The 27,357-nt window shown below is 47.4% G+C and overlaps 1 protein-coding gene across 8 annotated transcripts in view; it reads right to left on the reverse strand.

Moving 5' to 3' along the window:
- TNS1 (tensin 1) overlaps nt 1–27,357 on the reverse strand; it is a 506,243-nt gene that overhangs the window by 82,684 nt on the left and 396,202 nt on the right. For all 8 annotated transcript variants that reach the window (XM_040358202.1, XM_040358200.1, XM_040358205.1 and 5 more), the window contains one exon: nt 2,142–3,866. In XM_040358202.1, coding sequence (XP_040214136.1) covers nt 2,142–3,866 — 1,725 coding nt within the window. The remainder of the gene's footprint in view (nt 1–2,141; nt 3,867–27,357) is intronic.

The raw sequence follows: 27,357 nt of genomic DNA on the forward strand, positions 1-27,357 counted from the left end.
CACTTACGCATAGATACCCATTAGATCTGAAAGGCGTAAGGCTCCTACGCTGTCAGATCTTAAATGCAATTTTTTTTCCCGCCGCTAGGTGTCGCCGACGTCGTTTTCCCCGTCGCTTATGTAAATTAGCAAATTACGACGATTCCCGAACGTACGCGCGCTCGACGCAGAGAATTTACGACGTTTCCGTAGCCTTTGCGACACGTAAAGTTGCCCAGGGGTCTATGAGGCGCAGCCAATGTTAAGTATGGCCGTCGTTCCCGCGTCAAAATTTAAAAAATCTACGTCGTTTGCGTAAGACGTCCGTGAATGGCTCTGGACGCCATTTACATTAACGTCTAAGCAAATGACGTCGGTGCGACGTCATTTAGCGCAATGCACATCGGGTAATTTACCAGACGGAGCATGCGCAGTACGCTCGGCGCGGGCACGCGCCTAATTTAAATGGTGCCCGCCCCATTTGAATTGGGCGGGCTTGCGCCGAGCGCTTTTACGATACACCGCCGCAAGTTTACAGGTAAGTGTTCTGAGAATCAGGCACTTGCGCTGTAAACCTGTGGTGGTGTAACGTAAATCACATACGTTACGCTGCCCAGGAGCAACGTAATTATATGTGAATCTGGGCCTTAAAGTGTAAAAGGTAATAATTTGTCCACAAAATTTTTGTAATACACAAAGATTTGCCCAAAAAGACAAAGGGCCATATTCTGAGAGAAGTTACGATGGAGTATCTCAGGATACTCCATCGTATCTCCCTTTTTTGGCCAGTGTATCTATGCGACTGATTCTTAGAATCATTTTCGCATAGATACACTTAAGATCCGCCATGTGTAAGTCACTTACACTGTCGGATCTTAGATGTAAGTACGCCGCCCGCCGCTAGATGGCATGTACGTGAAGGACTCATTTGCTTATGCAAATGAGCCTGCTACGCCGATTCCCGAACGATTTCGCGTTGCGTACCCGTCGCTAACATCGTTTGCGTAAGCGGAAACTTACTCCTGCTATATGAGAAATAAGTTTCCGCAAGTCCCACGTAGGCCATGGATGGCGTCGGGTCCGCGTCGTGTTTTTCCGTCGGCTACGTCGTTTCCGTAAGTCGTTCTTGAATACGACTTTACGTCAATGACGCACACGTCGGCGTCATTGACGTTTTACACCGAGAACTGGAGAATGCGCACTGGGCTTTTTTAAGCCCGGCGCATGCGCAGTTACTTAGAATCGGGGGCGTGCTTAATTTGAATAGAAGCCGCCCCCTTGGAGATACGCGTGGCTACGCCGGGGCATTTACACTCCGCCACCCCAAACTACGGAGCAAGTGTTTGGGGAATACAGCACTTGCTCCTGTAGGTTGGGGGCGGCGTAGTGTAAATGCCTTACGCGCAGCCCGCGGACATTTAGCCAGAATATGGCCCAAAGTACTTATTTCAAGGATTGTTTCACCCTTTATAAAGCCAACGCTAAATGCGTCCCGTGTTGTATCTACCAGTTCCATAAGGCCAGCTATCCTTTATGTATAGAAGGGGGTCCCTTAAAAGTTTAGTTTACCGAGCTGTAGACTCATGTGTTCCACCAGGAGGAAAAGAGTCCAGCAACAAGCCGGGAGGAATGTGAGGTTGGCCACACTCTGTCTGTGGTCAATGGATTCCAAACACGGCCTGTAATGACCACATTTCTGTATACCAACCATGCAAATATTTACCCTGGGCACTCCGTAACCATAACAATGTATAAATGACAAACGAGGCCAGTTACTACAAAATGATGGAGAGGGTTTGTGTAAGGACAAGTAGGGCTTTACCATACCGGTCATCCCAACGGTCAACACCACCAACCTTCAACACAACCAACTCCTAAACAATTTATACCGGAAGAAAACAAATACGTTCACGAAAAAATATAGTAACAGATCAGAATTCTGTCTTTTGATTATATAAATTATTTTGCTGGGGGAAAAAAAAAGCTTTATTAATAAAAATGGATCCATCAAACAACATGGCTACCTGGTGAAAATCAGAAGGACAACTAAAGTAGACTTAGTATTAATGGTTCCCATGCTGGTTAAACAATTTTATATTCAGTTTTTTGGCAGGATTTGGTCTCTGCTAGGTGCAAAAGCAACGGTACTGTATGTTTCTTACCTGCAACTCTTTGAGCGACAAGTCCTTCCACGTTGTACTGCTCATCCTCCGAGGCATCCTTGATAGGTTGCTGGGGTTGGGCATTGACCGGAGTCAGGACTGGGGAAGTTACAGCAGACGACTGAGGGCTTTGCATAAAAGCAGACAACGGTGGGATATTAGAGGTGCCAGTGGGCGTCCCATAGCTGTAACTTCTCACCAAGGTTGATTGAGGTTGTTGGGTTTGATAACCATATGGAGAATAAGATCCAGAGTAGGGCTCTCGGTATTCATTTAGAGGTCTGGCCGCCTCCATGGGTCGTGGTGGTTCATACATTCCAGATGAATATGCTTTTGGACTTTGCTCAATAGGCGTATGAGGCTGGCTAAATGAGGTGACAGGGAGGGTGCCGGTTGGCGTGACAGCATACGAATTGCTTGGTCTTTCAGATGCCATCTGAGGAAAAGAAGGAAAAGACTGGTAGCTATAGGCTGCCAGAGCGGGTTGCGCAGAGTGTGACCCTGAAACTGGCATTATTCTGTCCTCTCTTGGAGCAACAGGGACACTCTGGGACTTGTGCATCTGTGAAAAGGAAGGGTCAAGGTCCAACATTAGCATATTAAGTGCTTCGATTGACTGCTCAATCTCCTTTTGGGAGGCCATATTGGGGAATTCAGGGATACTGTGGCTTTGGGGAACAGTCTGAAAAGTGCTTGGTTGCATACTTGGGCTGCTATATTGACTCTCTGTTACAGAATCCTGTTGACGGGATGGTGGGCGACTTCCACCCTGTTGCCAAGAGTTAAGACCCCGCTGGACCGCCTCCCTGCTGCTTCCGCTCCGAGCTGGTGCTTGAGGCAACTGTGAATTGGGGTCGTATTTTTCTGCAGCTGTGAAGGACTGGGACCGGTACATCCCATTGGGGTCATAATAATATAAGTGCTTTTGTGTCATTGCAGACGGAGGTTGTGCCCAATTGGACATTGTTGGCTGGCTGACCTGGTAGGAAGACAGACTGTCCTGGGCAGATACAGATGGCCTCATTTGACTGCCAATGTCTTGAGACAGTGGCATAGTTGTACTTTTTGGGATGTTCTGGTTGTTGTATGGATACATGCCATTGATCATTGTTTCCTTACCAAGATAGCCATGTTTATGTAGCTTCTCTATGCCGTTAAGGGTTGTTGGCCCATTGGTTAATGAAATGGTCATAGGAGAAGACTCCTGATAGCCAGTCTCACTTATATTGGGAGTGCCATCAAAGGATGACAGTGTACCCAAGCTGCCAACACTATGTCCATCGTGATTGGGCAAGTCATCATCCAAAATATCGGTCTCCCTTTCCACTGGTGGGGACAGGCTATCCCCATTGACATGAACCTGCGCTGGGACCACGTGCAACATAGCTCCGGTTACTGAAGTTCCCGGGTTTAAGTTGTGCATCTGTGCGTCAGTGTCCAGTCCAAAGCCACTGAGAAGGCGTTCAAGCTCTTTCTTTTCCTCAGGCGTCAACCCTTGGTTGGAGACTGCATTAGCCACTTGTTCATCAGTTTTGTCTGTTTTTGTTGAAGCGGTTGAATTGCCGGAGTCGCTGCTCACAGACAAGGTGTGTTCAATGTGATTGGGGGCAGCAGATAGAGGGATGACCCCGGCATTTACTGTGCTTGTGCTCCCGTTTGTTGAGTCTTTTTTCTTAACTTTGGCGTACAAGCTTCCATCTAAAGGACCTTGGGTGTGTCCAACTTCTGAAAAAAAAGAAGAAAAAAAATCATTATCACTTTAGTACTCGAAAATATCTCCATCTGTCTACTGTTTGGTTTACCTAAAATCCATTATAATATCCATAGGATCCAGCGAGAGCCAAAATAACTCCTATCTAAAAACCGCCGAGCCTAGGCTTCAGCTCAAATATCAATGCTTATTGCAGAACAAAGGCATTACAATTCTTCATCAAATCAGGCTGTAAATCTAATTTCATTTTTAATTTAAACGCCACCACTCCAATCCCACAGGAGCTTGTCCCTGATCCAAGCACTTTAGCCTCCCAATATTAGCTTGTGACTTCAACAACATCTTGTTTTAATGGAACAGATAATGGAGTTTTGGAACGTGGTATACAAACATATGGGGATCAATTATCAGCTATCTCCGCAAACAGAACTCTGACTCACGCGGCGAATGGGCTGTTATCTATAGAGAGAGGTCCCAATGGTGCAAGTTATTTCCTTCTTCAATATTCAATTAAACTTCACTGGAAATGTTAACTTGTTAACAAGAAAAAACACATTTAAACGTCGGAATATATCAATATCTACCTAAAAGAAAGGGGCTTCTTTTTTCCTCTTATTTTTAGAGGTTGCATCATCTTTCTTGCCTTGCCAAATTAGCTTTCTTACCCAACCTCTCTGGAGTTTATACTCAGCCTAAACTTTTCTTTCATTTTGGATAAAGCAATAAGAACCCCTGTTAGGTTGCTACATTGATCACTAGAGAGCAATTGGAAAATTTCCAAGGGGAGGTAAGGATTAGCCAAGCTGGTCAGATGCAGGGTGGGAAGACCACTATGGAGCCCAAACTTTGAGGAACTTGTGGAAGTCATGTAGGATCATGGTCAGGATGTTCTTCACCTCAATGAACGAAACAGAATGCTTTTTCGAGGCCTTGGGTATCATGATTTCTAATATTTTAATGTATATTTATTTTGTTCATATTAAGGGAGATCATGGCCAAGTCAGAACACTATACGGGTTTGGACAAGTCTTGCTTAAAAAAAAATATTGTACAGCTTGACCAATACAATTACCAATCCAATCAGGATAGATCCTGGTCAGGACAGAACACTATACAATGTCTATGGACAACTGCAGACAGATCAGGGTGGACATGTCTTGCTGAGAAAGGAACTGTATAGGTTAGACCACCATGACAATTATGTTCAAACATCCAACCAAGAGAGATCATGGCCAGATCAGAACACTATATGGGGCAGACAAGTCTTGGTGAGCATTGGACTACCTTGACCTATACAATTACCAATCCAATCAGAATAGACCCCCATCAGGACAGAACACAATGTAATGTCTATAAACAGTTGCCGTCAAATAAAGGTGAACAATCCTTGGTGAGAAAGGAACAGTATAGGTTAGACCACCATGACAATTATGTTTAAAAATCCATCCAGGAGAGATCATGGCTAGGTCAGAACACGATATCGGGCAGACAACTCTTGGTGAGACTTGGAATACCTTGACCTATACAATTATCAGTCCAATCAGGATAGACCCCCATCCCGTCAGAAGAACTCTATATGGGAGGGATGGGTCTCAGTGAAAAAGTAAATGTACAGCTTGGACGACCTTGATCTATGCAATTACCACTCCAATCAGGATGAATCCTGGTCAGAATAGAACAATATACAATGTCTTTGGACAGCTGAGCACAGATCAGAGTGGACAAGTCTTGGTGAGACTTGGACAACCTTGACCTATGTAATTACCAATCCAATCAGGATGGATCCTGGTCAGGACAGAACACTATACAATGTCTATAGACAGCTGCAGACAGATCAGGGTGGGTAGGCCTTGGTGAGAAAAAAATTGTACAGATTGGAAAACTTTGGCCAGTACGATCATGACAGTTCCTGGTCAGAACACTATGCTCTATGACATGGGTCTTCAAAACTACGGCCCTCCAGTGGTTCAGGAACTACAATTCCCATCATGCCTAGTCATGTCTGTGAATGTCAGAGTTTTACAATGCCTCATGGGATGTGTAGTTCCGCAAAAGCTGGAGGGCCGTAGTTTGCAAATCCCTGCTCTATGATGTCTATGGACAGCTGTTAAAACAGATCTGGGTGGACAAGCATTGGTGAGAAAAGAATTGTACAGGTCGTTGCGCCGTCGTATCTTAGGGAGCAATATTTACGCTGGCCGCTAGGTGGCGCTTCCATTGAGGTCGGCGTAGAATATGCAAATGAGCCGATTCACGAACGTACGCTTGCCCGTCGCAGTAAAGATACGCCGTTTCCGTAAGAGATACCCGGCGTAAAGATAAACATGCCCCTTAAGTGGCGTATCCAATGTTAAGTATGGCCGTCGATCCCGCGTCGCAATTTGAAAATTTTACGTCATTTGCGTAACTCGTCCGTGAATGAGGCTGGACGCCATTTACCTTCGCGTCAAAACCAATGACGTCCTTGCGACGTCATTTAGCGCAATGCACGTCGCAAAATTTTAGGGACAGCGCATGCGCAGTATGTTCGGCGCGGGAACGCGCCTAATTTAAATGCTCCACGCCCCCTACCCGACTCATTTGAATTAGGCAGGCTTGTGCCGGGGGATTTACGCTACGCAAGTTCTTTGTGAATAAAGCACTTGCCTGTAAAACTTGCGGCGGCGTAACGCCGATTCTACGAGAATCTGGGCCTATGTGTGGCTTTGGTTGTCTTAATAAAAGTGAACTCTCTTCCCAAAAAATGATCCTCGCCACACCAGGGAGCAGAGCCAGCGTACAGCTGCCAGTGTTCCATAGTGTTCTGTCATATGTTGTTTCTCTGCGAGCCGCAGCACCACACCCTCTCTCCGGGATTTACTGTCAGAGACTTTAGATATATTTATCCCCTCTGGGAAGCTTGGGGCTGCCTGATTCACACTGTGCTTTAGGGGTGGAAGTGAGAAGAACTGAATGGCATCAAAACACCCATCCCAAATGACTTCACGGTGCCAACACTATCATGTTGTACACATTGCAAAGCTATGAGAGGATGTGTCAGCAGCACAACCATGAGTCACCAAACGTACTGCAGCTCGAGGGGGGGGGGCCAAAAAGATGACATAGGGGCTTACTATATAATGCCCAGAACTTCATTAATTTAGGGGAGGTGTTTATTAAATGAGGGCAGGCAGAAAACTGGGCAATGTACCGTATAGACTCGAGTATAAGCCGAGTTTTTCAGCACATTTTTTGTGCTGAAAATGCCCCCCTCGGCTTATACTCGAGTCACCTTTTTGTGCCTGATCTTCCGGACTTTGGGCACCTGGTACCAGCTGGCCATAGGTCCCCTGGACCCCACTTTTCCTCTACAAGTGTGCAAAGTTTGTTGTCCGGGGGACCTACGGCCGTGGGGGGACCGATTTTTCAAAGCCGGGCATTCCTTCCATAGACTCCCATGTTAAATGGTCATTTCTCCAGTGACTTTGGGGACCCGGTACCGGCCGGTCGTAGGTCCCCTTGACCCGGAACTTGGCACACATGTAGCCCAATTTCTTCTCTACAAGTGTGCAAAGTTTTTTTTCTGGGGGACCTACGGCATGGGGAGCAGCAACTTTTCAAACCCGGGCACTCCTTCCATAGAATCCCATGTTAAATGTCAGTCTAGGCATGGGCACAGTGAGGCATGCAGATGGACACCCTAGGCTTATACTCATTCAATAAGCCATTTTTTTGTGCTGAAAATGCTCCCCTCGGCTTATACTCGAGTCACCTTTTTGCGCCTGATCTCCTGGAATTTGGGGACCCGGTACCGGCCGGCCGTAGGTCCCCTGGACCCCACTCTTCCTCTACAAGTGTGCAAAGTTTGTTGTCCGGGGGACCTACAGCCGGGGAGCACCGATTTTTCAAAGCCGGGCACCCCTTCCATAGACTCCCATGTTAAACGGTAATTTCTCCAGTGAATTTGGGGACCCGGTACCGGCCGGTCGTAGGTCCCCTGGACCCCACTCTTCCTCTACAAGTGTGCAAAGTTTGTTGTCCGGGGGACCTACAGCCGGGGAGCACCGATTTTTCAAAGCCGGGCACCCCTTCCATAGACTCCCATGTTAAACGGTAATTTCTCCAGTGAATTTGGGGACCCGGTACCGGCCGGTCGTAGGTCCCCTGGACTCGGAACGTGGCACACATGTAGCCCAATTTCTCCTCTATAAGTGTGCAAAGTTTGTTGTCTAGGGAACCTACGGCTGGGGAGCAGCGACTTTTCAAAGCTGGGCACCCCTTCTATAGACTCCCATGTTAAACGTCAGTCTAGTCATGGGCACAGTGAGGCATGCAGATGGACACCCTAGGCCAGGGGTGTCCAAATTTTTTTCAAAGAGGGCCAGATTTGATGAAGTGAACATGCGTAAGGGCCGACCATTTTTCTGACATTCTTTGAACCATTAACATTTGGTCAACACAGGTTCTCTTGCCTTTGTGGCTGTGTGTGGTGAAGAGATGAGCGTGGGTGTGTTATTTGGATATACCGTATTTATCGGCATATAACACACACCTTCACTTTAGGAGGGAAGTTTCAGTGAAAAAAATGTAAATAAAGAACTGTGAAGCAAAATAAGGGTCGTTGCCCATCAATGCAGCCCAATCAGTGCCATGAATGCAGCCTCGCCATTGCCATGAATGCAACCTCTCCATTGCCATGAATGCAACCTCACCATTGCCATGAATGCAACCTCTCCATTGCCATGAATGCAGCCTGATCGATGCCCATCTGCAGCCTCGGAGGGGGGGGGCGGCACGAGTGCCAACAGATTACATACAGGAGAATCTCCTGTTTACACAGCAGCCTCTTTAACACAATGTCCCGCCTCCTATGATGGACAGAAGAGTCGTCCAATGGCAGCCCAGGAGACGAGACTTCCTATTACAGGTGCCGCAGAGTAAACGGAGATTCTCCTGTATGTAATTTGACATCATTCGTTCCCCGCCCCTTCCTGTCCCCTCCGAGGCAGCACCGATAAATACAGTATATATCCAAATTACCAGGGGGGGCCACATTAAACTGGAACGGGGGCCGCAATTGGCTCCCGGGCCGGACTTTGGACATGCCTGCCCTAGGCTTATACTCGAGTCAATAAGCCATTTTTTTTTGTGGTAAAATTAGGTGCCTCGGCTTATATTCGGGTCTGCTTATACGGTATGTGATTTGCAGAAAATACGATTCCGCCATTTAAAAAATTCAACGCAAAAAACAATACGCGCCCTTTGAGAAAATCTTCCCTTCCATATCTCCCTTAGGTTATAAATGTCCATGGATTTGGCCCCATTTGGTAGTTAAAAATACGACGGTTGACTTCTTTGCCGAAATTTACATCCAGCTACGGGAATGCCGATATTCGTATTCAGTTATTGTGGTTTAGTACAGAATTTGTGTCGCTCGGAGATGTTTGAACACAACGGAGTAAAAGAAACAAACAAAAGAATAATAAAGAATATCTGGAGAAAAAGTACCGGTAAGTTTCCCCCGATATTGCGTATTGTTTTGTAACAATAGCATGACAACCCAAATGTTTTCTTGCGTCCTATCTCTATTTATTCAACAGCTGCGAGACCAGGATAACAGGACACGCCAACACATTCCTGGCTGAAAAATAGCGCTGTAACTTCAGAACTTCCATCTATGTGATCAACAAGAAAACATTCTCACTTCAAGTGATTGCAAATGGATCTTGCTTACATGCTCTGTGTAATGGTTTTGCACAGAGCAGCCCCAATCCTCTTCTTTTGGGGTCCTCCTAGATGGCGCTCCTTGCTCCTCCCCCTGCTGAGTGCCCCCCATAGCAAGCTGCTTGCAATGCGGACACCCATACAGGATCGAACCTGAGCCACGCTGTGTGTGTCCATAGACCACATATATCAAACTCGAGGCCCGCGGGCCGATTCAAGGCCTTATCATGTGGCCCTCACAACCAGAATTCCATTCTGCTACCTCTGGTTCTCCTTCTCCTCTCCCACTGCCCACTGTCACTTGTAAACACAGAGAATGGCAAGGCAAGGCAGAGCCAGTTACTCAGGGAGGTGCTACAGCCAAATACATCACTAGTAGAGTCACCTGCAAAGGGAGGTACTACAGTAGAAGCAGGCCAGGTAGGAGAGAGAGGTGCAAAGAAGTTTGGAGGGGGGGCATGGTTGGGGTTGTGCACTGTGCATAGCACACCCCTAAACTCTGCACTCTGAATGTAACACACCCCTAAACCCTACCCTCTGCACACAGCGCACACCTGAACTCTGCACACAGCAGACGCCTGAACTCTGCACACAGCAGACTCCTGAACTCTGCACACAGCAGACTCCTGAACTCTGCACACAGCAGACTCCTGAACCCTGAATTCTGCACACAGCAGACTCCTGAACTCTGCACACCGCAGACTCCTGAACTCTGCACACAGCAGACGCCTGAACTCTGCACACAGCAGACGCCTGAACTCTGCACACAGCAGACTCCTGAACTCTGCACACAGCAGACTCCTGAACTCTGCACACAGCAGACTCCTGAACCCTGAATTCTGCACACAGCAGACTCCTGAACTCTGCACACCGCAGACTCCTGAACTCTGCACACAGCAGACGCCTGAACTCTGCACACAGCAGACGCCTGAACTCTGCACACAGCAGACGCCTGAACTCTGCACACAGCAGACTCCTGAACCCTGAACTCTGCACACAGCAGACTCCTGAACCCTGAACTATGCACTCTCTGCACACAGCGCCCCACTATAAGTCCCAGACCAAACACTCTCCTGGCTCCATGGCACCACTCCAGCACCTCCCCCCCCCCTCTCACTTTCCACTTTCACAGGAGAAGCTGAGGGCAGTGAAGCAATAGGCTCCTGTGAAGAGGGAGTTTAAGGCGTGGCTTATCAGTGCTGTGCATGTCTATACATGCACACAGCTCGCATGGGTGTCTCCATAGCATCCAGTTTGATAAAGGAGGCACCCGAAGGAGCTGACAGCGCCGGTGGAGACTGCCAGAGGAGGCAGCAGGAGGTGCAATATCGCTGCATAAAGCAAGTATTACCTATTAAAAAAAAATAGTTAGCATCACTTTAACTCTTAAAGATATGTTTGAAAGTTGTCAACACCACTGAAGTAAATTAGACAATGCAGAAGCCATGTGCCAAAGGCAGTTTTGGCATGATAGTTTAATTCAAAATTGGGGGGGGGGGGGAAGCTGACATTTAGGTGGCGGCAGCGGGCAGCGTCCTCTCCAAAATGTCTTTAAACCAGCTCTAAAATGCCTCTGAAAAGAACGCTCCACTGCAGATCACTTTTTAGAGGGGAGGCACAGCTTTCCATGCGATGTGACCTTCTAGGTTAATAACGTGCATCAAATAATGTCATGCGATCAGTGCTGTTGAAATGAATGGTCTGGCGACGGGGTTTTGTTTACGGGCCCTTAGTGCAACAGCTGCATGCTGGACCTTGTAGTTCTTCAGGCAAACAGGAACTTTGCTTTAACCGAAGCAGCTTGGAAAGGTACCAATCCATTAGATAGGTTGCATGTAAATAATAAATAAAGTCGCGCAGGATGAGGGAGAGGAGCTCATTTCCCCTCCTCTGTGTCATGTGCCACATCGAGATCAATAGAATTAAAGTATAAATAGACCGCAGGCACACAAAAATAGTGAAGGAGATGTCCTATCCTGAGTGCAGCTGCTGGGAAGGGTGGATGGGGGGGGGGGGGGGGGGCGCATACGGCTTTTTAACTGAAGGGGAGAGAGACCTCCAGAGGGGAGAGAGACCTCCAGAGGGGAGAGAGACCTCCAGAGGGGAGAGAGACCTTCAGAGGGGAGAGAGACCTTCAGAGGGGAGAGCGACCTCCAGAGGGGAGAGCGACCTCCAGAGGGGAGAGAGACCTTCAGAGGGGAGAGAGACCTTCAGAGGGGAGAGAGACCTCCAGAGGGGACCTCCAGAGGGGAGAGAGACCTCCAGAGGGAAGAGAGACCTCCAGAGGGGAGAGAGACCTCCAGAGGGGAGAGAGACCTTCTGAGGGGAGAGAGACCTCTAGAGGGGAGAGAGACCTCTAGAGGGGAGAGAGACCTCCAGAGGGGAGAGAGACCTTCTGAGGGGAGAGAGACCTCCAGAGGGGAAAGAGACCTCCAGAGGGGAGAGAGACCTTCTGAGGGGAGAGAGACCTTCTGAGTGGAGAGAGGGGAAAGAGACCTCCAGAGGGGAGAGAGACCTCCAGAGGGGAGAGAGACCTTCTGAGTGGAGAGAGGAGAGAGAGGGGAAAGAGACCTCCAGAGGGGAGAGAGACCTTCTGAGGGGAGAGAGACCTTCTGAGTGGAGAGAGGGGAGAGAGGGGAAAGAGACCTCCAGAGGGGAGAGAGACCTTCTGAGTGGAGAGAGGAGAGAGAGGGGAAAGAGACCTCCAGAGGGGAGAGCGACCTTCTGAGAGGTCCCGGAGACATTCCTGATTTATAATAGCTACGCCAGAGAACCCACCATGGAGGGTGACCACACCGAATGTCTCTCTGAGAGCTCCGCACTACCAGGGTCAGCACACTGGCATGATCCTGATGGTGGCATCAGCACGTCAAAGGGGGTCCTACACATCGCTGATGACATTTGGGATCACTCATAGATCACAGCGATCACTCCCATTCACATCAATGTTCCTACTGTTCCCTGCAGAAGCCTAACTGGACATTAAAGAGGAGCTCCGCCCCCCCGAAAATAAATAAAATAATAATCAGCAGTTACAAAAAATACTTTAGCTGCTGATTTTTAGCATAAGGACACATACAGTGCCTGGAAAAAGTATTCATACCCCTTGACATTGTTAACATTTTGTCATGTTACAACGAAAAACGTAAATGTCTTTTATTGGGATTTTATGAGATAGACCAACACAAAGTGGCACATTATTGTGAAGTGGAAGGAAAATTATAAATGGATTTCAAAATGTTTTACAAATAAATATGTGAAAAGTGTAGCGTACATTTGTATTCAGCCCCCTTTACTCTGATACCCCTAACCAAAATCTAGAGGAACCAATTGCCTTCAGAAGTCACCTAATTAGTAAATGGAGTCCACCTGTGTGTAATTTAATCTCAGTATAAATACAGCTGTTCTGTGAAGCCCTCGGAGGTTTGTTAGAGAACCTTAGTGAACAAACAGCATCATGAAGACCAAGGAACAGACAGGTCAGGGATAAAGTTGTGAAGTATAAAGCAAGTATAAAGCAGGGTTTAGGGTATAAAAAATGTCCCAAGCTTTGAACATCTCACAGAGCTCTGTTCAATCCATCATCCGAAAAAGGAAAGAGTATGGCACAACTGCAAACCTAACGAGACATGTCCGTCCACCTAAACTGACCGGGCCGGGCAAGGAGAACATTCATCAGAGAAGCAGCCAAGAGGTCCATGGTAACTCTGGAGGAGCTGCAGAGATCCACAGCTCAGGGGGGAGAATCTGTCCACAGGACAACTATTAGTGGTCTCTCCACAAATCTGCCCTTTATGGAAGAGTGGCAAGAAGAAAGACATTGGTGAAAGAAAGACATAAGAAGTCCGTTTTGCAGTTTGTGAGAAGCCATGTGGGGGACACAGCAAACATGTGGAAGAAGGTGCTCTGGTCAGATGGCCTAAAAGCAAAATGCTATGTGTGTGGGGAAAACTAACACTGCACATCACCCTGAACACACCATCCCCACTGTGAAACATGGTGGTGGCAGCATCATGTGGTGGGGATGTTTTTTTTCAGCAGGGACAGGGAAGCTGGTCAGAGTTGATGGGAAGATGAATACAGGACAATCTTAGAAGAAAACCTGTTACGAGTCTGTAAAAGACTTGAGACTGGGGGAAGGTTCACCTTCCAGCAGGACAACGACCCTAAACATACAGCCAGAGCTACAATGGAATGGTTTTGAATCAAAGCACATTCATGTGTTAGAATGGCCCAGTCACAGTCCAGACCTAAATCCAATTGAGAATCTGTGGCAAGACTTGAGAATTTCTGATCACAGACGCTCTCCATCCATTCTGACAGAGCTTGAGATATTTTACAAAGAAGAATGGGCAGAAATGTCCCTCAAAGCTGGTAGAGACATCCCCAAAAAGACTTGCAGCTGTAATTGTAGAGAAAGGAGGTTCTACAAAGTATTGACTCGGGGGGCGCCATACAAATGCCCCTCACACACATCTATAGTATATGTCACATGACAAATACAGGTTTCTCTGGGTGATCCAAGAAAAAAAAGAGAAGTTGGACTTTCCCTGCGGCTGTGATTTCTCCTCTCCATGACGGACATCTCGGAGAGCTTGCATAAACAGATAGATAGATTGCATTACATGTAATCCGGCGTAATAATAACACTGCATTCAGCTGTATGATTTCTGCTAAATGCCTTCAGCTTAAGAATGCAAACAAATCCCAGCATGCACACATCACGCACGCAAAGCCTACCGACGGCAGCCAATCGTGCCGCAGGCCTCCTGCCAGAAGAGGTTTACTGTCACAGGACAATCGACCTGCCTGTTCATCGCGAATGACAGATGACAGGGAAGGGGAAGATGGGCTCCTTTCAATGGAATAAAGATAAACCCTCGTCACACCCCATGTCATACCTACTTCATGTCAGACAGGTGGAAGCAGACAGACCGATCCCTAAAATCTTAAGCTGGCCTGTTTACACTTGCTTCAAAATGTGGCATTGGACACACTTTTTTTAAAGCACTCTGAATGGCAATCAAAGCTCCTGTCACAAAAAAAAGTGGGATCAGTTGAGCTGGGGGTTACTACTGAGCGAGGGGGATCAGCAGAGCCGAGCTAGGGGTTACTACTGAGTGGGGGATAAGCAGAGCTGGGGGTTACTGAGTGAGGGATCAGCAGAGCTGGGGGTTACTACTGAGCGGGAATCAGCAGAGCTGGGGGTTACTACTGAGCGGGAATATGCAGAGCTGGGGGTTACTACTGAGCGGGAATCAGCAGAGCTGGGGGTTACTACTGAGTGAAAGATCCGCAGAGCTGGGCGTTACTACTGAGCGGGGGATCAGCAGAGCTGGTGGTTACTACTGAGATGGGAATCAGTAGAGCTGGGGGTTACTACTAAGTGGGGGATCAGCAGAGCTGGGGGTTACTACTGAGCAGGGGATCAGCAGAGCTCTTATTACTTCTTGTAGAGAATAGAGATGGGCCGAACACCCCCCAGATCTGTTCACGCCAGAACTCCCAAACATCACAATAGTTCGGACCTGAACCGCAAATACAAAGTCTATAGGACCCGAACTTGGAACACTAAAAGTGCCCATTTTGAAGGCTTATATCGTTTTTACAGGAGCAGTGATTTATTGATGCTTACAGTGAAACAAAAAAAAAATTCCTTTAAATATGGTGCCAGGGGGTCCCCCTAGTCTGCCTGTAACGCGGTGCATCTGTACCATGTATAGAACCTGCCGCAGCAAAACTGACATTTATAAACAAAACAAAATTACATTTAAACTGCCTGTAAAGCAATACAAAAATGTTTAAAAAACTGACATGGGGTCCCCCTAAAATCCATACCAGACCTTTATCCGAGCATGCAACCTGGCAGGTCAGAAAAGCCCCTCCACCCTACAGCACCTTGTCCCCATGTTGATGGGGACAAGGGCGTCTTCCCAACAACCCAATGTTGTGGTTGTGAGGTCTGGGGGCAGGGGGGCTTATCTAAATCTGGAAGCCTACTTTAACAGGGGGGGCCCCCATGTGAGTATGGGGTACATTGTACCCCTACTCATTCGCTCCAAAAAAAGTGTCAAATTATATATATATACTGGCCAGAGTGTCTCTGAGTTTATCTCATTCATTTTGGATGGAGATCTGCTTTAATAAACACAGTGCTATTTATTTGTATCTTTGATCTTTTTCTTGTGAAAACTCCCAAGTTGTATTTACTGCAGCCAAACCAGATACTAAACTACACTGAATCATTCCGAGGTTTTATTTTCTCAGTTTTTGGCATATCGTCCTTATTTATATTTACCTAAACTTTCTCGCTGTTATGACAGCTCTCCCGCCCGATCACCGGGAGCCCAATCACCCGGAAGCCCAATCACCCGGGAGCCCAATCACCAGAAGCCCAATCACCGGAAGCACAATCACCCGGGAGCCCAATCACCCGGAAAGGGTGCCCAATCCCCCGGGAGGGTGCCCAATCCCCCGGGAGGGAGCCCAATCACTGGGGAGCCCAATCACCCGGGAGCCCAATCACCCGGGAGCCCATTCACCCGGGAGCCCAATCACCCGGGAGCCCATTCACCCGGGAGCCCAATCACCCAGGAGCCCAATCACCCAGGAGCCCAATCACCCAGGAGGGAGCCCAATCACCGGAAGCCCAATCACCCGGGAGGGAGCACAATCACCGGGAGGGAGAACAATCACCCGGGAGCCCAATCACCCGGGAGGGAGCCCAATCACCCGGGAGCCCATTCACCCTGGAGCCCATTCACCCTGGAGCCCAATCACCCGGGAGCCCATTCACCCTGGAGCCCAATCACCCGGGAGCCCAATTACCCGGGAGCCCAATCACCGGAAGCCCAATCACCCGGGAGGGAGCCCAATCACCGGAAGCCCAATCACCCGGGAGGGAGCCCAATCACCTGGGAGGGAGCCCAATCACCCGGGAGCCCATTCACCCGGGAGGGAGCCCAATCACCCGGGAGGGAGCCCAATCACCCGGGAGGGAGCCCAATCACCCGGGAGCCCGATCACCCGGGAGCCCAATCACATCTTGTGTATAGATAATCTGACACTTTCTCTGCACACGATGGACTAATCTGCTAAGTAGATCTGTCAGGATGGGAGACAGGTGCAGCAGTGCCTTCCACGGCTTTCAGAAACACATCATTAGCGATTAATTCGCTTTGCGGCTTCGCTTTCAAAGGTGGCGTTTATTGTTCTCACGCAATAAGGATCCCCCCCCATTCCTTTCCTAAGGGGGTGAAAGCTAAAACAGACCGGGGATACAGACCACAAACAACAACGGAGACTTGGCAATACGTAATTTACTTCTCAAATCAAAGGAACGTGAAATTGAACGTTTCCTATAGAGAGACCGCGGACTGTATGTGAGCAGATCAGAGGGGACAATGAGGCGGTGCGATTCCCTATTCTTTTCTAAACCCTTGCTTATTACACCAGGACAGTACAATGTGTACGGAATATAATATACAGAAATCAGTGCGCTGGACAAGAACCAAGAGATTGTTCATTCAGCATAAAAATGAGAAGCGATTGGTCACGGGAAGGATGCACAATGGTAGCACACATTAAAATGTATTGAAACCCCTAAGGCACAAATGTCAAACACGAGGCCCACCGGCCCCATCCAGAACGCCAGGCCTGGTCCCGTGGCCGCTGCACCCAGTTTTGCGGCTGGAATGTGGCGGACCTCCGTTCCACCACCGGCTCTCACCCTCTGCTCTCCACTGTCATTTGTAAACACAGAAGCTTTCTGTGTTTACAAGGGATATCTTAGCTCAGTTTCTAACAGATGCCTACATGCACTCACAGCGGGACAGATCTCCAGAATCTCAGAGAGAGAACAATTTCCCTGCAAGGCGAGGCAGAGCCGCCTGCACAGGGAGGTACTAGAGCCGAATACACAGGTATAAGAGCCGCCTACTGAGGGAGGTACTGTACTTCAGCCCGGCCAGGTAGGAGAGAGTAAAGATGTGTAGAAGCTTAAAGGGGAGTGTTGGGGGTCACTCTGCACTCTGTACTCTGTACATAGCGTGCTCCTGAACTCTGCACTCTGTGCATAGCGTGCGCCTGAACTCTGTGCATAGCGTGCGCCTGAACTCTGTGCATAGCGTGCGCCTGAACTCTGTGCATAGCGTGCGCCTGAACTCTGTGCATAGCGTGCGCCTGAACTCTGTGCATAGCGTGCGCCTGAACTCTGTGCATAGCGTGCGCCTGAACTCTGCACTCTGTCTGGCTTTCGGGGTTATATACTGGGATGATGCCCGCAGCTGCAGGCATCATCCCGGTATCGTTTTTTTAGAGTGGGCGGTCGGCTTTCCAGGGATAACAACCGATGCGGCTCTAAGCCGCTCGGTTGTTATCTTGGAGGAGCGGGAGGGGACACGACATCTCCCCCGCCGCTCTTACCGGGCCTCCTGTCCCACCGGGAGACCCGAACTGCGATCCGGCACTTCCAGCGCCCTAAAGACAGACTGGAATGAAGCCGGAAACAGTATTTTTGGCGATCTGAATACTTTGAAGTGCAAAGGAGGGATTGGGGACTTTTAGACCCCCGATCCCTGCATAAAGAGTACCTGTCACCACTTAATACTGTCACAAGGGATGTTTACATTCCTTGAGACAGCAATAAAAGTGATAATTTTTTTTTTAAACACAATTTAATATAAAAATAAATAAAATGAATAAGAATTTTTTTTTTTTAAAAAGCGCTCCTGTCCCCGCGAGCTTGTGCAGCAAAGAAAGCACATACAGAAGTCACGCTCGCATATGTAAACGGTGTTCAAATCGCACATGTGAGGTATCGCCGCGATAGAGCGAGAGCAATAATTCTAGCACTAGACCTCCTCTGTAACTAACCGGGTAACCTGTAAAAAAAAAAAATTAAAACGTTGCCTATGGAGATTTTTAGGTACCGTAGTTTGTCGCCATTCCACAGGTGCGCGCAATTAGAAAGCATGATCTCTATTACCGTATTTATCGGCGTATACCGCAGACTTTTTTCCCCTTAAAATTTAGGGGATGCGCGATATATGCCGATACTGGTGTTCCCGGGTGCCGCTCCGCCCGCAGCCACGCGAGAGGAGCCGAAACACACAGGAAATCCGGCTCCTCTTGGCGCCAAATCCCCCAAAAAAAACACCGCTGCAACCCCGGGCAAGGTGCGGATGGACTGGACAGACCCCGCGAGGAAGCCGCAGACGGACACCTCCAAAGCCGCAGGCGGACACCTCCAAAGCCGCAGACGGACACCCACAAGGCTGGACGGACCCCGCGAAAGGAAGCCGCAGACGGACACCCACAAGGCTAGACGGACCCCGCGCAAGGTCGCAGACGGACGCCGGACAAGGCCGCCGATGGATGCAGGGCAAAAACGTAAGTTTCCTAAAAATACCTTCCTAAGTTTGGGGTGCGCGTTCTACGCCGGCGCGCGGTATACCCCTATAATTCGGCATAACATCATCTTTCACATTATACAAAAAAATTGGGCTAACTTTACTGTTTAGTTTTTTTTTTTAAATTCATGAAAGTGTCCTTTTCCCCAAAAAGGTGCGTTTAAAACACCGCTGTACAAATACCGTGTGACATAAAATATTGCAACAATCGCCATTTTATTCTCTAGATTCTCTGCTAAAATATCTATCTATCTATCTATCTATCTATCTATATATATATATATATAATGTTTGGGGGTTCCAAGTAATTTTCTAGCAAACATTATGGATTTTAACTTGTAAACACCAAGGCCCAGATTCTCGTAGGAGATACGACGGCGTATCTCCAGATACGCCGTCGTCTCACTGAGTCTGAGCCGTTGTAACTTGGCGCCTGATTCAAAGTATCAGATACGCCAAAATTTCACTAAGATACGACCAGCATAAGTCTCTTACGCTGTCGGATCTTAACTGCATATTTACGCTGGCCGCTAGGGGCGTGTACGCTGATTTACGCCTAGAAATATGTAAATCAGCTAGATACGCCAATTCACGAACGTTCGACCGTCGCATTACAGATATGCCGTTTACGTTGGGCTTTTCCCGGCGTAAAGTTACCCCTGCTATATGAAGCGTAGATGAGGCGTACCAATGTTAACACACGCCCACATCTTCCACATTTGAATTAGGCGGGCTTACGCCGGCCTATTTACGCTACGCCGCCGCAACTTTGGTTTGAGAATACTGCACTTGCCTGTCAAAGTTGCGGAGGTGTAACGTAAATAGGATACGTTACGCCCGCACAGAGATACACGCTTCTACCTGAATCCGGGCCCAAATGTCAAAAATAGGCTTAGTCATGAAAGGGTTAAATCCAACTCAGAATTGTCCTATTACAGCCACATTTCCAAGAATGAGGCGGCACCAAGGAACAGAGACAAAAAAATTCCTTCCTCGACACTTAACAAGGTGCCACTGCAGCTTAATATTTAACCTCTGCAATCCTAAACTGGTTAACTGCATTCCTTTAGCTGGCATCTCTAGTGTTTGTATGGAGAGCAAACACACAGAACAAGGTCCCGAAAAGGAGGAGGTTTGGCCAGGAAAGAGGAGCATCAAAGGATAAACAAAATACTTCGGGACATGAGATTTCTGTTCCATCTTTGGCTCCGCCATCCACTAAAAATTCCTGAGCGGCACTTAGCCACTTCTGGTGTAAAACAAGGAGAAAAAACGGAAGACCTAGTGATACTCAGGTGGGTCTCGGGCTTTTGAGGAACTACAAGTTCAAGTTTTGTCATGAAAGTAGAAGTTTGGATTCTCTCTAGACCAGCCTTGCTCAACCATGGTTCTGTGGAGGTCTAGGGTTCTGTGGAAGTCTAGGGTTCTGTGGAGGTCTAGGGTTCTGTGGAGGTCTAGGGTTCTGTGGAGGTCTAGGGTTCTGTGGAGGTCTAGGGTTCTGTGGAGGTCTAGGGTTCTGTGGAGGTCTAGGGTTCTGTGGAGGTCTAGGGTTCTGTGGAGGTCTAGGGTTCTGTGGAGGTCTAGGGTTCTGTGGAGGTCTAGGGTTCTGTGGAGGTCTAGGGTTCTGTGGAGGTCTAGGGTTCTGTGGAGGTCTAGGGTTCTGTGGAGGTCTAGGGTTCTGTGGAGGTCTAGGGTTCTGTGGAGGTCTAGGGTTCTGTGGAGGTCTAGGGTTCTGTGGAGGTCTAGGGTTCTGTGGAGGTCTAGGGTTCTGTGGAGGTCTAGGGTTCTGTGGAGGTCTAGGGTTCTGTGGAGGTCTAGGGTTCTGTGGAGGTCTAGGGTTCTGTGGAGGTCTAGGGTTCTGTGGAGGTCTAGGGTTCTGTGGAAGTCTAGGGTTCTGTGGAAGTCTAGGGTTCTGTGGAAGTCTAGGGTTCTGTGGAAGTCTAGGGTTCTGTGGAGGTCTAGGGTTCTGTGGAGGTCTAGGGTTCTGTGGAAGTCTAGGGTTCTGTGGAGGTCTAGGGTTCTGTGGAGGTCTAGGGTTCTGTGGAAGTCTAGGGTTCTGTGGAAGTCTAGGGTTCTGTGGAAGTCTAGGGTTCTGTGGAAGTCTAGGGTTCTGTGGAAGTCTAGGGTTCTGTGGAAGTCTAGGGTTCTGTGGAAGTCTAGGGTTCTGTGGAAGTTTAGGGTTCTGTGGAAGTCTAGGGTTCTGTGGAGGTCTAGGGTTCTGTGGAAGTCTAGGGTTCTGTGGAAGTCTAGGGTTCTGTGGAAGTCTAGGGTTCTGTGGAAGTCTAGGGTTCTGTGGAGGTCTAGGGTTCTGCAAAGCCGCACCTGCCCACTTTTATGAAAAAAGCATCAGGACAGGTAGATTGCAAGCTCTTTCGGGCACAATGCCAAGCCTTGAACGTCACGTAGGTGTCATTTACTGAACTTTTTGGTTCCTTTGGCAAGTCTCTCCAAAACTCATCTGCTTTCATAATGTCTTAGTTATGGCCATGAAACTATACAGTAATGGACTCCAACGGACAACCAGAAATACAATGTAAATGCATTAACCACTTAAGGACCGCCTAACGCCGATATACGTCGGCAGAATGGCACGGCTGGGCACAGTCACGTACCTGTACGTGATTGTTAAATGCCCAGCCGCGGGACTCACGGACCCGATCGCCGCTGGAGTCCCGAGATCGGTCCCCGGAGCTGAAGAACGGGGAGAGGTGTGTGTAAACACAGCTTTCCCGTTCTTCACTGTGGCGGCGCATCGATTGTGTGTTCCCTAATATAGGGAATCACAATCAATGATGTCACACCTACAGCCACACCCCCCTACAGTAAGAATCACAGATGAGGTCACACTTAACCCCTTCAGTACCCCCTTGTGGTTAACTCCTAAACTGTAATTGTCATTTTTACAGCAAACAATGCCTTTTTATAGCATTTTTTGCTGTGAAAATGACGATGGTCCCAAAAATGGGTCAAAATTGTCCGATGTGTCCGCCATAATGTTGCAGTCACGAAAAAAATCGCTGATCGCCACCATTGGTAGTAAAAAAATATTTTTTTTATAAAAATGCAATAAAACTATCCCCTATTTTGTAAACGCTATAAATTTCGCGCAAACCAATCGATAAACGCTTATTGCGATTTTTTTTTTACCAAAAACAGGTAGAAGAATACGTATCGGCCTAAAGGAAGGAAAAAAAATAGTTTTTTAATATATTTTTGGGGATATTTATTATAGCAACAAGTAAAAAATATAGAATTTTTTTCAAAATTGTCGCTCTATTTTTGTTTATAGCGCAAAAAAAAATAAAAAACGCAGAGGTGATCAAATACCACCAAAAGAAATCTCTATTTGTGGGGGAAAAAGGACGCCAATTTTGTTTGGGAGCCACGTCGCACGACCGCGCAATTGTCAGTTAAAGCGACGCAGTGCCGAATCGCAAAAAGGGGCCTGGTCCTGCATTTTGGTCCGGGTCTTAAGTGGTTAAACACATAAACCTCAAATAGCAACACAGCCAGGGGCGGACTGACCACTCGGGCACTGCCTGAGGGCCCCATGCCACTAGGGGGCCCCCATCAGGGTTGTCAGCCTCAGTAAAACCAGGGACAGTATGTAAAAATCAGTTTTTTTTTACATCTGTCCCTGAAATGTCCCTTACCGACCATCCTTTTGGTCTAAAAATCCCAAGATTATAGCTGCCCCGCCTCTCCAGTACCTTCTCAGTGTGCGTATGTATTCTGTGTGCATGTATACTGTGTGCATGTATTCTGTGTGCATGTATTCTGTGTGTGTGTGTATTCTGTGTGTATGTATTCTGTGTGTATGTGTTCTGTGTGTATGTGTTCTGTGTGTATGTGTTCTGTGTGTATGTATACTGTGTGTATGTGTTCTGTGTGTATGTGTTCTGTGTGTATGTGTTCTGTGTGTATGTATACTGTGTGTATGTGTTCTGTGTGTGTGTATTCTGTGTGTATGTATTCTGTGTGTATGTGTTCTGTGTGTATGTGTTCTATGTGTTCTGTGTGTATGTATACTGTGTGTATGTATACTGTGTGTATGTATACTGTGTGTATGTATTGTGTGTATGTATACTGTGTGTATGTATTCTGTGTGTATGTATCCTGTGTGTATGTATCCTGTGTGTATGTATCCTGTGTGTATGTATCCTGTGTGTATGTATCCTGTGTGTATGTATCCTGTGTGTATGTATCCTGTGTGTATGTATCCTGTGTGTATGTATCCTGTGTGTATGTATACTGTGTGTATGTATCCTGTGTGTATGTATACTGTGTGTGTGTATTCTGTATGCATGTATACTGTGTATGTGTGTGTCTGTATTCTGTGTGTGTATAGAGTGTAAAGAATAAACTGCGCTGTGTATAGTGTGTGTATATATATATATATACACACACACATATATATATATATATATATATATATATATATATATATACATATATACATACACACATATATACAAATGTAAGCTGCCACACAACTATAGGAAAAAGCAGTATTGTGATAGGAACAAAAAAAATGTAGCGCTAATATCTGTATATAGATATGGAAGTGAACCACATCTAGAGGTTCAAACCAAATCTACGTGTGTGTGTGTGTGTATAGTACCTCAATAGTACAAAGTATCACCACGTGACCATATTGAACAAACTTGAAAAATAAAGATAATATAAAATATAAATAAATATAAAATATAAATATACCACAAACTTAATATGAAAACACACATTGTGATACCACAATGAATGAAAGCAAAAAGTGCATGAAGTGACTAAAGTCCAAATGAATGTAAAGTAAGATGACTCCACCACGAATGAGCCTTGAAGATGGGACAACAGCCTGACAGAAGTACCACCACCAATGTTAGGAGGGAGGCTTACCAAATGACGATGACTAGGGAAGGCTTACACCGCCCAAGTCACCAAAAGCTTAAGGGTCGATCAACTCAATCGATACAGCTGGTCCTGGATCCGATCGGCTACTCGACAATAGTAATCAGAAGTCACGATGGATATCATGTATTCTTGTAAGGGTAGAGGCTCAATATCCACATGCCTTGCCAATAAAGTGGTATTCAGGATTCCATTATAACATGCTGTCAGAGGCAGTACATTGGAAAGAACAGTTGAGGGTGTTATAAACTGTCTGCACTTTGCTTGAGCAACAATATTGTCCAGCTGGAGTGTGTATACTGTGTGTGTGCAAGTATACTGTGTGTATGTATACTGTGTGTGTGTATGTATACTGTGTGTGTGTATGTATACTGTGTGTGTGTATGTATACTGTGTGTGTGTGTGTATGTATACTGTGTGTATGGTGTATACTGTGTGTCTGTATGTGTATTCTGTGTGTATGTATACCGTGTGTGTATATTGTGTGTATACTGTGTGTGTGTGTGTGTATACTGTGTGTGTGTGCGCAAGTATACTGTGTGTGTATGTATACTGTGTGTCTGTATGTATACTGTGTGTATGGTGTATACTGTGTGTCTGTATGTGTATTCTGTGTGTATGTATACCGTGTGTGTATATTGTGTGTATACTGTGTGTGTATACTGTGTGTGTGTGTATGTATACTGTGTGTGTGTGTGTGTATGTATACTGTGTGTGTGTATGTATACTGTGTGTGTGTGTATGTATACTGTGTGTGTGTGTATGTATACTGTGTGTGTGTATGTATACTGTGTGTATGGTGTATACTGTGTGTCTGTATGTGTATTCTGTGTATTCTCTTTTTTTATAGGTTGCTCTCCTGGTCTCTCCAAATCTCATGAAGGTATAATTTCCCGGAGAACATTTTGGTTCCTTTGATCTTCTCCCGAAAACCTGACCGGTCGGTCCTTCTGTCTACATGTCAATGTACAGCAATGAATTGTATAACACAATAACAACTATCTGGGCGCTGCGCAAACTGTTGGCGCTATATAAATCCTGTATAATAATAATAATCTGAGAAAGAAATAACCATCAATAGAACAATGTAACAATGTAACTACATGAAACATAAGCGCCCCCACCGCTCTCTTCTCCGAGTTTAGAGTTGGAAACATTCTAGCCAACGGTGTCACCAATAACTCTGAGATTTGTGTCACGACAACTGCAGCAAAAAGGCACAAACTGGGTTCAAAAGGTTGTCAAGCAGACTGACAAGCACCGACAAGCAGAGGAAAGGGGGTCTGACACTTACCAGCGAGGCTCTTAAAGGGGAGATTTAGTCCTCAGCATCAGTGCTGAATTAGGAAGACTTTTCGGATACGCTCGGTCCTCTGGAGTGAGGGAGAGAGACCAGGAGGGGGAGAGAGAAGGAGAAGGAGGAGGAGTGTCTGCATTGCTCTCCACAGCTTGGAGCAGATAGAGGAACTCTGCAATGAGGCATTTCGGGGGGTTTGGCCTCAGCTATGCCATTCAGCTATGACATCATCGCACACAGAGAGAACAGTCTTTCCCTCTTACAATAACATGGGCTGGAGCAAAGCGGAGGAGTAAAGAGGCACAAAACAAACTCTCACTAAGTTTCCAGGGTATAGACGGCACACTTCAACTTAAAGGGCATGACCACCCCAAGGAGGAACTTCTCCCTTTTGGTCTGTTAAATACACCATTGAAATCATTTTGTTCTGCTTTACAAGTAAAAAACAATACCTGTTAGATCCTGCCAGAAATCATGTGATCTTGTTCTCTTCACCTGTCCTGTAGTTCTCTTAAAGTGGTAGCAAAGGTGTTTTTTTTTTTGTATTTATATTTAGTGGCCCAGATTCAAGAAGCACTTGCGCCCGCGCAACCATAGGTTGCGCGGCGCAAGTGCTTACTTGCTCCGGTGTAACGAGTGCTCCTGATTCAGGAACCTCGTTACACCGACTGCAGCCTAAGATATGACAGACATAAGCCTCCTTATGCCTTCATATCTCAGGCTGCATTCTTGCGTTGGCCGCTAGGGGGCGCGGCCATTGTGATCGGCGTATAGTATGCAAATTGCATACTACCACCGATTCACAAAAGTTGCGCGGGCCCTGGGCACGCAAGGTACGGAGTTTCCGTACGGCAACTTTAGCGCAAGGTTGCTCCTGCTAATAGCAGGGGCAGCCAATGCTAAAGTATAGCTGCGGTTCCCGCTCGTGAAATTAAAATTTCACGTTGTTTACGTAAGTGATTTGTGAATGGCGCTGGACGCCATTCACGTTCACTTAGAAGCAAATGACGTCCTTGCGACGTCATTTGCCACAATGCACGTCGGGAAAGTTTCCCGACGGAGCATGCGCTGTTCGCTCGGCACGGGAGCGCGCCTAATTTAAATGATTCCCGCCCCCGGCGGGATCATTTACATTAGGCACCCTTACGCAGGGCTAATTAGCATAGCGCCCGCGCAATTTACGGAGCTACTGCTCCGTGAATCGCGGGCAAATCAAAATATTTGCGTGGGCGCAGAGAAAAGTCTTTGCTCTTTGCCCACGCAAATATTGCCCGGATCTACCTGAATCTGGGCCAGTATTTTTTGTATTTTTTTTAGTATCTATACCTACAGGCAAGCCTATAATAAGACTTACCGGTAGGTACAGTAAAAATGTCCTAAATGTTACTCCCTTCCTTGCATCTCAGTCCACTACACAGCCCCCCTTCCTTGCACCTCAGTCCACTACACAGCCCCCCTTCCTTGCACCTCAGTCCACTACACAGCCCCCCTTCCTTGCACCTCAGTCCACTACACAGCCCCTCTTCCTTGCACCTCAGTCCACTACACAGCCCCTCTTCCTTGCACCTCAGTCCACTACACAGCCCCTCTTCCTTGCACCTCAGTCCACTACACAGCCTCCCTTCCTTGCACCTCAGTCCACTACACAGCCTCCCTTCCTTGCACCTCAGTCCACTACACAGCCTCCCTTACTTGCATCTCAGTCCACTACACAGCCCCCCTTCCTTGCATCTCAGTCCACTACACAGCCCCAATTCCTTGCACCTCAGTCCACTACACAGCCTCCCTTCCTTGCACCTCAGTCCACTACACAGCCTCCCTTCCTTGCACCTCAGTGCACTACACAGCCTCCCTTCCTTGCACCTCATTCCACTACACAGCCCCCCTTCCTTGCACCTCAGTCCACTACACAGCCCCCCTTCCTTGCACCTCAGTCCACTACACAGCTCCCTTTCTTGCTGCACCTCAGTCCACTACACAGCCCCCCTTCCTTGCACCTCAGTCCACTACACAGCTCCCTTTCTTGCTGCACCTCAGTCCACTACACAGCCCCCCTTCCTTGCACCTCAGTCCACTACACAGCCCCCCTTCCTTGCACCTCATTCCACTACACAGCCCCCCTTCCTTGCACCTCAGTGCACATCACAGTCCCAGTCTACAGTGTCCCGTCCTTGCACCTCAGTCCACTAC

This window comes from Rana temporaria, chromosome 6 (assembly GCF_905171775.1).
Source record: "Rana temporaria chromosome 6, aRanTem1.1, whole genome shotgun sequence".
NCBI classification, from domain to species: Eukaryota; Metazoa; Chordata; class Amphibia; order Anura; family Ranidae; genus Rana; species Rana temporaria.